General features: G+C 32.7%; 1 protein-coding gene across 2 annotated transcripts in view; it reads left to right on the top strand.

Moving 5' to 3' along the window:
- The window catches only part of TM9SF3 (transmembrane 9 superfamily member 3), a 78,552-nt gene extending 66,654 nt beyond the window's left edge, over positions 1 to 11,898 (top strand). For both annotated transcript variants that reach the window (XM_044665731.1, XM_044665730.1), the window contains exons 10-15: positions 1,577 to 1,716; positions 4,692 to 4,760; positions 5,243 to 5,389; positions 7,443 to 7,526; positions 7,683 to 7,759; positions 10,495 to 11,898. In XM_044665731.1, the coding sequence (XP_044521666.1) occupies positions 1,577 to 1,716; positions 4,692 to 4,760; positions 5,243 to 5,389; positions 7,443 to 7,526; positions 7,683 to 7,759; positions 10,495 to 10,562 (585 nt within the window). In that variant the 3' untranslated portion in view covers positions 10,563 to 11,898. The remainder of the gene's footprint in view (positions 1 to 1,576; positions 1,717 to 4,691; positions 4,761 to 5,242; positions 5,390 to 7,442; positions 7,527 to 7,682; positions 7,760 to 10,494) is intronic.
- The last annotated feature ends 1,144 nt before the right edge of the window (positions 11,899 to 13,042 follow it).

Raw genomic sequence — 13,042 nt, 5'->3', positions numbered from 1 at the left:
GGGAAATGTTAGGTTTAGGGTCATGGGGACCTAGACTTCAATCCTAGCTTCATATTACCTGTGCAAAACTTTAGGTAAGTTTAACCTCTGTGCACCATAATTTTCTCATCTGTAAAATCTGGAGGTTGGATCAGACAACTAAGGTTGTTCTAGCTCTAGATCTATGACACTGCCTTGTTATCTCATTTTTTTTCTTCCCTCAAAATAAATCAGTTGCCTTATTTACCTCAAAAGAATGTGAGCTTTAATTTAAGAAGATACTGAGGAAAAGTATCATGTACAGATTGCTACACCTTTAGTCAGTGGCCTGTAAGGATTGATTATACATTTTTTCCTAATTCTCTACCTGAATTATTCTTTGTCTGATATGTCTCAAATTTCTTGACATTTTTCTCTCATTTTTGCTTTTTGCAATCTTGAATTTCATTATGGTTTTATTATTATCAGTTAATTTTTTTATACAGGAAGTCATATTAAGCTTTATCCATAGAATCTGGTTTCTTAAATACTTATAGATTTATCTGATTGCAGATTGCATAAAAGGACATATCTATTATTTGCAGTTGTCTTTTTTACCACTAGATGGCGGTATCGTACAGATTTAAGAACCATTTCTTTTTAAAGTTTACCTACTTAGGATAAAAGTTCATTTTCCATTGGGTACTTTATTTTTTAGGAATTGCAAGATTGCCTGATAGCTCTTTAATTAGATTCATTTTATTATTAGTCACTTCCCAATTTTTTTTTCTCCATAGATATCAGGGACTGCTATATTTTTTCCCAGTACTTTTAGTTTAGAGAGACAACATAATAAGAGAGCTGGCCTCTGGCCAGAAGACAGTCTCAGCTCCAGTGTCTTATACATACTAGCTGTGTGACAGTAATCCTGGTCAAATTACTTCACTTAAGACTTGAAGTTCCAAAAACAGATCTGCATTGGTAGAGAATGTTTCCTTACCTGGAACTCATTAGTGAAATCACAGATTCAGACCAAAAAATATGTGTGAACAGGAACTTATTTTGTATAAATTTGGCATAAATTTTTTACTTGGTTGTAGATAAATGATAAATTTTTGGTATCAGGATCATAAATAAAAAGTGAATTTAAGAATGAAAGATGTGAATGTTCTCTTTAGAGCATGAAAATTGAGGTGTAGAGAAATGAATGTAGTAGAAATGATGTGGAAAAGTAGGGGGGGAAAAACCTTTGTAAATCATTATGTGTATAGTCAAGTAGATCATCTGAGCATGAGGAATATGTGGTGGAAAGGGCATTTGATTTAGAAGCAAAATTCTGGCTCTGTTATTTAGTAGATGTTTGACCAAAAGAGGTTTTTTGCTTGTTTGTTTTTGTTTTATTGGTTTTTTTTTTAATCAAAGGAGATATCTTTGAAAGTGCTAGCTTTTTTTCTGATCATTTCAGTTTCTTGTTTAATAAAATTATATTGCTAGTTTGGAAAATCTGAGGAACTTTATATTTAATAATTTTTATGATTAAATAATGATAAAAGTACTTCCGTGTTACTTTAACAATGCTGTTTTTTATGTAACTGTAGACATTTTGTTTAATTTGCAGGTTGCTGTTTGTTGTATCTGCTTTTTTGTTATTCTTCCCTTGAATCTTGTTGGTACGATTCTAGGCCGAAATCTGTCAGGTCAGCCCAACTTTCCTTGTCGTGTGAATGCTGTGCCTCGTCCTATACCGGAAAAAAAATGGTAAAGGGAAAATTATGACTTATGTATTTGTTTATTAAAATAAAAGTCTTTATAGCTATGTGTAATCATGATATCATAGCTTTAGCATTTTGGATTCTTTATATTTGATTATAGGAACTTGAATGTTTTGACTTATTTCAGTTTATATTTTGGTCCATATTGGCATTCAATTAAATTGTTTGAAATGGCATAATGATCATAAATGTGATGCTAGAATTGAAGTGGAGAGATGGGTTGGGACACTAGAGCTTCCCATTTCTTTTCTTTAAAGTATAGTGTTTGTTAAAAGGACAATAAATGTTAGGAACTTATTTCTTTGCTTTGACATGTAGGTCCTTAACCGTTTATATTTGAATTATTTTTGGAGATCAATTTAGAAAGATTGTAGTGCTGTTACCATATTATCTTTATTATTGACGTAGTATGGAATTTTTCATGTATTTTCTTCTTTATTTTAAAAATGCCCAAATTTCGTCTATTTTAGTGTTTATTTGGTTGTATCACATAACAAAATTTTTCTAACTGTTAAAAGTAGACAAAAATAGAATTTTATTATCACATTATGTTTATTTCAACCCTTTGTGACTCATAAGATTAAAAGAAATGATGCAAGAGCATGTGGATTCATACAAGGAAATTTGTTGAAAAGCTTTTAAACACAATTATTCTTTTTTTTTAAAATCCTTACCTTCTGTCTTGGAATCAATACTGTGTATTGGCTCCAAGGCAGAAGAGTGGTAACAGCTAGGCAGTGGGGGTTAAATGACTTGCCCAGGGTCACACAGCTAGGAAGTGTCTGAGGCCAGCTTTGAACCTAGGACTTCCCAGCTTGTCCTGGCTCTCAATCCACTGAGCTACCCAGCTACCCCCTATACACAGTTATTTTAACCTCTTATAAATACTGTTTGTAAATATTATTTTCTAAATACTGTTCTGAAACAATTTTTAGATATGTGGGTGTCCATTATTCTTCTATTTCTTCCCATACAGTTTGAAAAGCCAAGACCCAGAATGAATTTTAATGAGGTCAAACAGATTATTTCCTTCATTTTCAGGAGGAAAGAGTGTTCTGTTACTCAAGATAGTAGAGTTGCCTGTGCCCCTTTTCTTAGATTACTCAGTGGAGAAAAATTCCCATTTAGTTTTATTTTATTGCAATTGAAAAAGAAGGGGCCAACTTTTTGGTTATCTTACCTGGATGGGAGAAAACACCATCTGTAGTCAGAAGTTGGTTCAATTTCCTCTCGTGATTGGGATGAGGAAAAGAAGGTAAACAATAAGTAGAAACTCTAGGGTAGATTTATTTTATCTATAATATAATGCTTTCTCCTCACCTATCCCTGCTTTCTTGGCTTTTGTGCTCTTTCCCTTCTTTATGTGGTTATCTCTGTTCCCTTCCCCTTCCTCCCCAAATGTGAACTCCTTAAGAGAAGGGACTTTTTCATTTTTGTGTCAGTATCTCTACTGTGTAGCCAGTTCCTTATGCAATATTTATTAAGTTTGTACTTAATGAATTTGTTGGATCTGCAAAATGAGGGAATTGGACTTTATTACTTCTTTTCCAGTTTTATAATAGGATATTTAGAATTTTACGGCTTTATCCTTAAGTATCATTTAGGTTTAAAATGTTATTGTTATACTAAAGGTTATAGTTTATTATTCTATTTTATATTCCTCAGATATCCTTTATAAAGCAGATTCTAGGGCAGCTAAGTAGTAGATAAAGAGCCATGCCTAGGTTCAAATATGACTGTAGGCACTTCCTACCTGTTTGACCCAGTGCAAGTCACTTAACTCCATTTGCTTAGCCCTTATTATTATTCTGCCTTGGAATTGATACTTAATGTGGATTCTAAGATAGAAGGTAAGGATTTAAAAAAAGAAAAAGCAGATCCCATATTTTTCAAATATATAATTGGGAAGAGGACATAACTTACAGAATCTATGAAGCTGTGTCATAACTGCGATTTGGAGAAAATATTTAGTTGGTGGCTTCAGGTCTCTGTTAGCTATTTAATATTTTCCCATAATCTCAGCATTAGAAGGGAAGCCATCTAAGCCCAGTCTGTATAGAAATCCCCTCTAAAATCCCCAGCAAGTAGGCATCCAACCTTCATTCCAGGGTGTTTAGGGATAGAATGAGCATTGGATTTGTAGTTATAAGCCCTGGGTTCAAATTCTACTTCTCTAACTGCTTCTGTAATCCTTGACAAGTCACTTAATTTTACTACCTAGTTGGAACAGATGTCCTCTGAGGTCCCTTCCCACTCTAAAGATACGATTCTGTGAATACATTTCTTCCTGTTGTTTTTGTGTCTGGTAGCTTTCTTTAAATGTAAACCCTTTATGTTTCTTTTAATAGAGGGAATAATTGGGAACCATGGAGGAAAAAAAAATTATGAATCATTACTCCATCATTCTTTGGCAAGTAATGAAAATCATATTGCATTGCCCTTTGCTTTAATTCCTTAATTCTCACATCTTATTTTACTCTTAAGATATTTGACTAAAATCCTATTCTAATATTGCACCATGGTCTAGAGTTTACCAATTTACCCTTTGTTTTGAAGGGCATTGCTAATGGAACTCAAATTATGGCAGATCCTACCAAACTGGAAAGCTTTAGATGTATGAGTCTAGTAATGGACTATGTCTTTCTCAGGACCAGCATAGCTATAATTGGAAAGGTTCTTCATTAGGTTGTCTTTAGGGTGATGGTTGACTATAGAAAATCAATCTGTTTTTCAAAGAGATTAAACTATTTATTGTTGGAGATTAAATTATTTATTTATTGTTGCTATCCACGCCAGTAAAAACTTGTTTCCTTGAAGTAGAAAACATGGCTACTAATTGATTAGTTACTTACAGAACGCTGTTACTAGTTTATGTATTTTGCCTATTGAATTTTAGGTTTCCTTTAATTTCGAAAAAACACTGTACTATGAAAATTATATAAAGTTCTATCATTTTTTCAGGTTCATGGAACCAGCAGTTATTGTTTGTCTTGGAGGAATTTTGCCTTTTGGCTCAATCTTCATTGAAATGTAAGTTTTAGTGTAATGGTTTCTTTTCTTGGAGGACTAGAATAGAATAAGTTGGAAAATTGGGTAGATACAGTCATAGGACGTTTTGCTGGGCTTCTTACTTAACCCCAACTTGGGGTAAAACTTCCCCTAACTTATATCAAAGGTTACAATCCTATTTTATTCAGAAATTCATACTTTTAAATTTATATTTGGAGTATCACATGACTAATAAGAGGCTTAGAAATTTGGGCCAAAATTCCAGAGGCTGGTCTATCATCCTATGACCATAACTTTCAACTGCCTGCATTTACTTCTGCTCAGAAGTTACTGTTTCTATTTTTTTGTTTGTTTCCTGAGCTTCACCTATTCTCTGTGGGGTAGCAGAAATGGGTGAGAGGTAAGAAAAGAGGTCTTCCCCAAGATTCTTCTAGAACAAAGCAAATGAAAAGAAATGAGAATAGTAAGAATAGGAATATACTTATTTCTCAAATTTTGTTTAGGTACTTCATTTTCACGTCTTTCTGGGCATACAAGATCTACTACGTCTATGGTTTCATGATGCTGGTGCTGGTTATCCTTTGTATTGTGACTGTTTGTGTAACCATTGTATGCACATACTTCCTGTTAAATGCAGAGGATTATAGGTGGTAAGTACTTAAAGCAAAGACTTTTCTGAATTAGTTAAAAATATTGCCAGTAGAGGAATATTTTAAACAAGTTTGAGTTTTAAATATAAGGAGAATAGATAAAATGATACATTTAAAAGCTTTGATTCTTAAGCTATTATTCTTCTTCCAAGTGGTATAAAGGAACCAATTGAAATTTATAAGAATAAGAGCAATTGCTGAATTGATAAAAGGCCAAAGGAAATGAAAGATGTGGAAGGGTATTTCATTCTTTTTGGGGAAGAAATCCAAGCTATCCATACCCATATGAAAAATACTCCAAATCACTGATAAATAGGGAACTGAAACTTAATAGCAACTTTGACATTTCATTTCATACCCATTAAACTGACAAAGGTGACCAAAAAAGGGGAAAATGACAAATATTGGATGAGCTTTGGGAAAATACTTTATTAGTGCACTGTTGTTGCAGCTGTGAAATAGTCTAAGCTATTTATGGGAAGCAATTTGAATTAGGCCTCAAAACTTACTGAACTGTATATTATCCCCCCTTTGACCCAGAAAGATTATGACTAGTTCTGTAAACCTAAAGAGATCAAAGAAAGAAGAAAAGAACTCAAATGTATAACAATATTTAGAGGTAGCTTATGGCCTAATGGATAGAGTACTGGTCTTGGAATCCATGAGACCTGAATTCTAATCTACCCAAATAACTTAACCTCCCTCAGCCTCTGTTTCCTCATCTATAAAATGGTAATAAAATAGCTCCTATCTCCCATTGTGGTTGTGAGGATAAAATAAGGTGATAATTATAAACCACTATCTGGCTGGGAGACATTATTCCTAATCTGACGAATACAATGAGTAGGATACAATACAATGAAACTTGGAAAGAGTTGCCTTAGAAACAGACTGACAGATGAGTATTTCCTTTGGTCCCCTCTTTAAAAAGTTTGCCCATCACTGATCTAAATCATTGTCATCCTGATCATAAAATTTTCCACATTCTTTTGTGGTGGCAGAAAACTAGATGAATTGTGGAGTTGCTAAACAAATAAATTGTGGTGTAAAATATAATAGAATATCATTGTGCTGTAAATAATAGTAAAAGGAATGATTTCAGAAAAATCTAGGAAGATTTGTAAGATTGCTAGATAGTGAAAAGAACAGAACCACCTAACATAAACAATGAAGCATTGTCAAGACAAGCACCATTAAAAGATTTAGAAGAACTATAATCATTGCAGTAAACCACAATGTGGCACATTCTAGTGCTTTGTTGTTTTCTTAGTCAACATGAGTTCATTTCTGTTTGAGTCTGACATCTTTGCAGCAAAAAGCCTCAATGACTTCAGAGGACTGATCATATCTCCCAACAGAGAGGTGACTGACAAGGAATAGATCAGTGGGGGAAATTGTTTGATTATCTGTGTATTTGTTACAAGGCTATTTTCTGTTTAATTGGAGGGAGGAAGTAAAGAGAGAAAATAAATTTTTAAGAATAATAAATTTAAAAGATATATTTCTAACAAAAAAGGAAAAGAAATCAGATGGATATTTTTAATAATAGGGAACATTATGTTAAGATGAGGAAACTGTAGGCAGAAAAATTAAATTATTCTCCTCAGGTCATTCAGTAATGGTGAATGCAGCAAGACAATGCAGAACATCTGTGCTTCTAACATTTCTGTGTCACCACTGTCCTTATTCTGTGGTATCATGCAGGTGTATATTTTTTAAAAATATGCTTTTCTGAGGCAGCTGGGTAGCTCAGTGGAGTGAGAGTCAGGCCTAGAGACAGGAGGTCCTAGGTTCAAACCCGGCCTCAGCCACTTCCCAGCTGTGTGACCCTGGGCAAGTCACTTGACCCCCATTGCCCACCCTTACCAATCTTCCATCTATAAGACAATACACCGAAGTACAAGGGTTTAAAAAAAATATGCTTTTCTTACTCAAAATAGTTTTTTAAAAATTATGCTTTTAAAGGTTCTTTCACAGAATAAGGAATACTTTATTTCAAGGCTTTTGTATAACTGCTGTTCATTTGATAGAGAGCTATATGTTTGTTTTTTAGGCAATGGACAAGCTTTCTTTCTGCTGCATCAACTGCAATCTATGTTTACATGTATTCCTTTTACTACTATTTTTTCAAAACAAAGTAAGTGGTGATTTTTTCCCTTTTATTTATAGAGTAAGCTCCTAGCCCTTTTTCTAAAGATTCAGAAGTCTGAATATAGTCATTTATTGTCTGCATATGTTAATGTGTGAAAGGCCAACAAAGAAAATCCACATAATTATTTTTATTTCATTTCAGGATGTATGGCTTGTTTCAAACAGCATTTTACTTTGGTTATATGGCGGTATTTAGCACAGCCTTGGGGATAATGTGTGGTAAGTTGAGAAATGCTTGGAAACTAATCAGTAAATCTGTTAAAATTACAAACACAGCAGTATAGTAATTGAAAAATGAAAAATTATATTTTGTGCCAAATTTTTATGATCAGGAAGGTTGGAAAATAATCCTTAAGCCCCAATTTTAGGTCTTCTGAGGACTTGTAAAACCCAGTTTTAAATCTTCCCATTTTTATTTTGTTCAAATTTGAAGGAAAAGTCTAATGGAAACTAAGGGTTACAATGAGTTTTTTATGTTTCCTGTGAATTTCATTTATTCATGTTCTTTATGCCTCTATAACCCTCAGATAGTAAAAAATTAATTTGTCTATCTCAGAAGTTTAATTTTTATTGGAAGATTGCCTGTTGAAGTCTAGTAGCAAGATTTCTTGTGCTCCTTTCCCAATTATCACCACCTTATAGTTATTTAAAAAATATCCAAAATCAAAGGTGTTTTGTTAAGCAAAGACATAAAATATTTAATTCTTTTCTACTGGTGACTTTAATTTTAGCATGGAGTTATTTCTTATGTCTTCTATTAAAGCAGTTATATATCAGCTATTTATGAGTTTTTTGTTTGCTTAATCTTGGGAAGACCTGGAGAGGCAACATCTTGACATTTATAAGGAAAGTGGAATGAATCTAGCAAAATTTTTTGAGTGCTTTTCCTGTGGAAATTTCATCTTACTGCGGATATCCTTGGCACATTCCAAGGACCCCTGCTGTTCTGGCAGTCTCTCAACCATTTATTCTCTAATAGGCTTATAGGCTTTCAGTTTTAATCTTTTTTTTTTTTTTCAACTGTTCACGCTGGAACTGATTAAAATGTCACCATAATACAGGAATTATACACATTTATTTTAGTTGCTAAGATGTGTTAGAGAAATTGATAATTTGAAGGGAAAATATATACTTGATATCTTTTTTTTAACTGAGGAAAAAAAATAAGTATTTCAAGGTGTAATACAAGTTTTTTTTTCTTTCTACTTTCTTAACTAGATTTTAGATTGTTTTTAAGGAACTTTATATTTAGAATCGTGAAGAAATATTTTCGTTTTATTACATATTTGTTACATTGTTTTGTTATAAATTTGTTTTATTACATACATAATAGCATAATTCATAGAAACATAAAATTTGTACATTTTTAAGTGACCATTTAATCCAACTCATACACAGAAGTAACCGCCCCACCCCCCTTTATAACATTATCTGACAAAGTAGTTGTCTACACTCTCTTGAAGTTAATGATTATCTCTTTTTTAAGGAGCCTTTTTATAAACTATTCCTTGAGACATGTTTGGAAGAAATTGTGCCCCAAGTAAATTTTTTTTTATACTGTTTGCCTATAGGTGAACTTTGCATCAAAGGTCTGGAAAACTGAATTTGTCTTAAAGCAAGTCTTATTATATAGTTATTATTTGTTAGATTTTCTATTAGTATTTTTGTGTTATATAAGAAGTTAAGTTTAATCTTAAAATTTCAGTTTTTATGGAGTTAGATAGTATATTTGTTTGTGAAACATCTTTGTAACTGATTGACTAACTCTTTCATATTGGGAAAGCACCAATTATCAGTAAAACAATGAGTTAAAATTAGACCCTTTTGGAATTTTGAGCTTTAGTTGGCTTATACTTAGCTAAGCCTGGAAAATGAGGAAGGAATAGGTGGTAGACCTGTGATTTCTCTAGCAAAGAGAACTTTCTCTATCAGCAGCATAGGGCAATACCTTCTCTGCAACTTACACTCTTAGGTAAGAGTTGCCTGGGCCATAGAGAGGAAAAGGGACTTGCCCAGGGACACATCTATAATAGGTGACAGAGGTAGAACTTTGAACTCAAGTTTCTCTCCTTAACATGGAGGCTGGCTCTCTACTATGTTACACTTTCTCTACCTAAGTATGATTCTTTAAAAAATCTAGTAAAAACTGATGAAGCTAGTTACATATTTTTAAAAATGGTAATGGGGAGGGAGAAGTTTCTTGAAGCCATGTAGGCTCTGCCTTTAGATAAAAGTTTAATTAAACAAATGTTATTAGAATAGAATATTACCAAGGATAAAAATGTCGATTGAAAATTTTCCTTTTCTAGCTACCATTAACAGAGAGCAGTTCAGATCTTAGTCTTAGCCCTGAAACGTCCCAAGAATCACTCTATTTTTACCTGCTAACATATCTTGCACTGAGATAAAGAATGTCAGGCAAATGGTCAAGTCTTTCCGTAATTCATGGCATATTTTTATCTTCATTTATGCCATTTTTACTGTGCTCTATAAATACTTAAAAATCTAAACAGATAAGAGAACAATCTCCTACCTTAGCTCAACTCATCTTTAAGGTATCAGATCAGGAGCTGGTCCTCAATCATGCACGTTCTTGTGTGCATCTGTGTGTATACATACACCTAAAATAGACATAATAGCTTAGATTTGCATGTCATCATTTTGAAGAACATCAAGATCCTTCATATAGACATTGTTATTAAATTTCGTCTTGCTGTAAGGTTCATGCCCCAGATCTCACAGTTCTAAGCTATGCAAAATTCTCTTTGATATATGAATTTCAAAAATCCATAATCAGACTAATACATAACGCTTGATTTGTGTAGCAGAATTTTGTGTTTGTTTTGCAGAATAATACATGAAATTTTCCTAAATCATTAATTCTTAAAATCAGTCATTTTAAATATCTACACATGATGAATACTCTTTTAAATATTTTTATTTTGCCTTTTCAGGAGCAATTGGTTACATGGGAACAAGTGCCTTTGTCCGAAAAATCTATACTAATGTGAAAATTGACTAGAGAAACAAGAAAACTGGGAACTCTGGATCAGTTACTGTTTCATGGGGGTGGAACTTGCACAACGTAAAGCGCAAGAAGATAATTGGGCTTAAACACTGGGTACTTTGTGGGTCTCTGTTTCGTGGATGGCTAAAAGTAACATCTATTTTCATTGATCCTAGGTTCTTACTGACTGCTTTCTCCAACTGTTCACAGCAAATGCTTGGATTGTATGCTATAGGCATTACTACAGTACATGGCTAATCCTCCCAAAAACTAGCTCATTAAAGATGAATAGACTAGCTCTCTTCAGTGAAGAGGACAAACAGTTTATTTAAAGCATTTGTTCCATTTAAATAAAAAGTGGGAAACTTGGCTGCTAAAATTATATGAATAGAAATCTTTCTGGAATTTAGATATCAAAAAGATAATGTTCCAGAAGATTACTTTTCTTTTATTTTTGCTGCCATTGTCAGGATAGTGGGATGTTTTTATATTTTGGATCTGGGCTCTCTATTTTTTTCCAGTTTATTTGCATTTGCAGTATCAACTATACCTACATTCATTTGTTTAAGAGAATTAAAAAGTATATATATTAAAGCCTGCATGTAATATATCTGCTGTCGTTCTATTTGGACCAATTTTCCATTTATTTATCTTTAAAATAAATTTCAAATTACATCTTAATTCCATCCAAAGAAGATACCGTCTGAAGACAGAGATGTATTCTCTACAATGCAATTTACTGTACAGTTAGAAAGCAAAATGTTAAATGAAGAGAATATTTGTTTTTATCAAACATTTTGAGTTTTACATAAACATTTTAATTGAATGTCTAAAGTGATTATCATCCCCCTTCTCCTATCCCCCCCTTCCAATTTAGTCTTATATCTTTTGTTTGGGTTTGAATGAAGGCTTTACTTAAGACATTATAAGAAAAAATGGGAGGGAGGGGGAGAGGGTAATAAATGTATATAACATTAAATAATGTAACTTAGTTGTAGATCCCAAATGCATTTGGATGTACAGATTTACTACGGAGTACTTTTTCTGATGATGATCTGGTGTAGAAATATGTGAATTTGGGTAGCTTTTTACATCTTGCTTACCATTGCATGAAACATTGGGGTTTCTTCACTGTGTGTATGTGTGTGTGTGTCAGTCATACTTATTTTTTGGGAGAGGGTTGTTTTCTTTTCTTTCTTTCTGAGGCTTTCACTAGAGCCAAATTTGTAATTTAGAGCATTTAATTTTGTTAATCCTGTCTGGACACATAAAATATCTAAAGCATTACTGCTTTAGAGTGTTCAGAAAATTAAAATAAAATTTCCTGACAAAATTGTTTTGATTGTGAAAATAGATGTGTTTGCAATTTGAAAAGTGTTCAAAAAGGTAATTATTTCTCAATGTCAGTTTTTGTATACAGTGTTGTTTTCAAGACCAGAGAACCCACACTTCAAAGTCCAAAGTCCTTGCTTACATTTAGATTATTTAGTATAATTCCAAAATTAATGTCTATCCATTCTTGGCTGACCTTTGAAAGGTATGTTCAAGTTGGTGTACTACATGAAAAGTAGGGGTGTAGTATGAGTGTTTCTTAAAGCAAGCATTTAAAGGTCACAAATTCCCAAGTGTAGAGATGATCAATTTTGTAATATACCTACCTGGTCAGAGGAATCTAAATTGTTTCCCTGGCAAGATTAAATTACTATCATTTTTGCTAGACACAACAACTATATAGAATTATAATTTAATTGTGTGTTAATATTTTTAAAGGCACAAAACATCTGTGTTTAAGCCTAAATAATATGTTACATTTGTGTAGTTCATTACATATCATAATGGATAATGAGTCTCGTAGTAGGATGAAGTCTCTCTAAGGTATATTTCTAGAAACTGACTGTATTGTGCATCTTTCATGATGTATGTAAGGTGTGTGAATGACAAAATGATTTGAAAAAATAGTGCTTTCTTGCCCCTGGATAAGCATTCTATGAGAAAATGAGAGTGTGTTTAGAAGTAGAAAGAAAATCTTAAGTGAAATCGTATTCACCAGGCTGAAAAAGTACACCAAAATATATCCCCAAAGTAAAACATTTTTATTCCTCCCTTTCCTATTCTCAACTACTTTGACAAGTGAGGTCTTTAAGCTACATTTATGAAAATATAATTGCTTATGATTTAAAACCCAAATGTGTGAATGTTGCAGTACTTTTAAGATAAAAGCACACGATCTGGTCAAGAATAATTGAATTGCAGGTGTTTTTTCTTAATATGAATACATTTTAAAATTTAGTTGTTGTTTCAGTACAGTTATACTTAATCTTCTTCCTTTTGTTCTTTTAAATCTTAGTGAAAATCAATTTTCTTAACTAAATCCACTAAAGATGAAAGAGAATTCATCTTAAGAAGGGCTTTTTGATTCTTGGTGCCTCCATAGTTACAGGTAGATAGATGACTGTAGTTTGAAAAACTTATATTTCTTAATGTTGAAGTGGGAT

This window comes from Gracilinanus agilis, chromosome 2 (genome assembly GCF_016433145.1).
Source record: "Gracilinanus agilis isolate LMUSP501 chromosome 2, AgileGrace, whole genome shotgun sequence".
Lineage (NCBI taxonomy): Eukaryota > Metazoa > Chordata > Mammalia > Didelphimorphia > Didelphidae > Gracilinanus > Gracilinanus agilis.
This window is presented reverse-complemented; position numbering and strand designations above follow the sequence as displayed.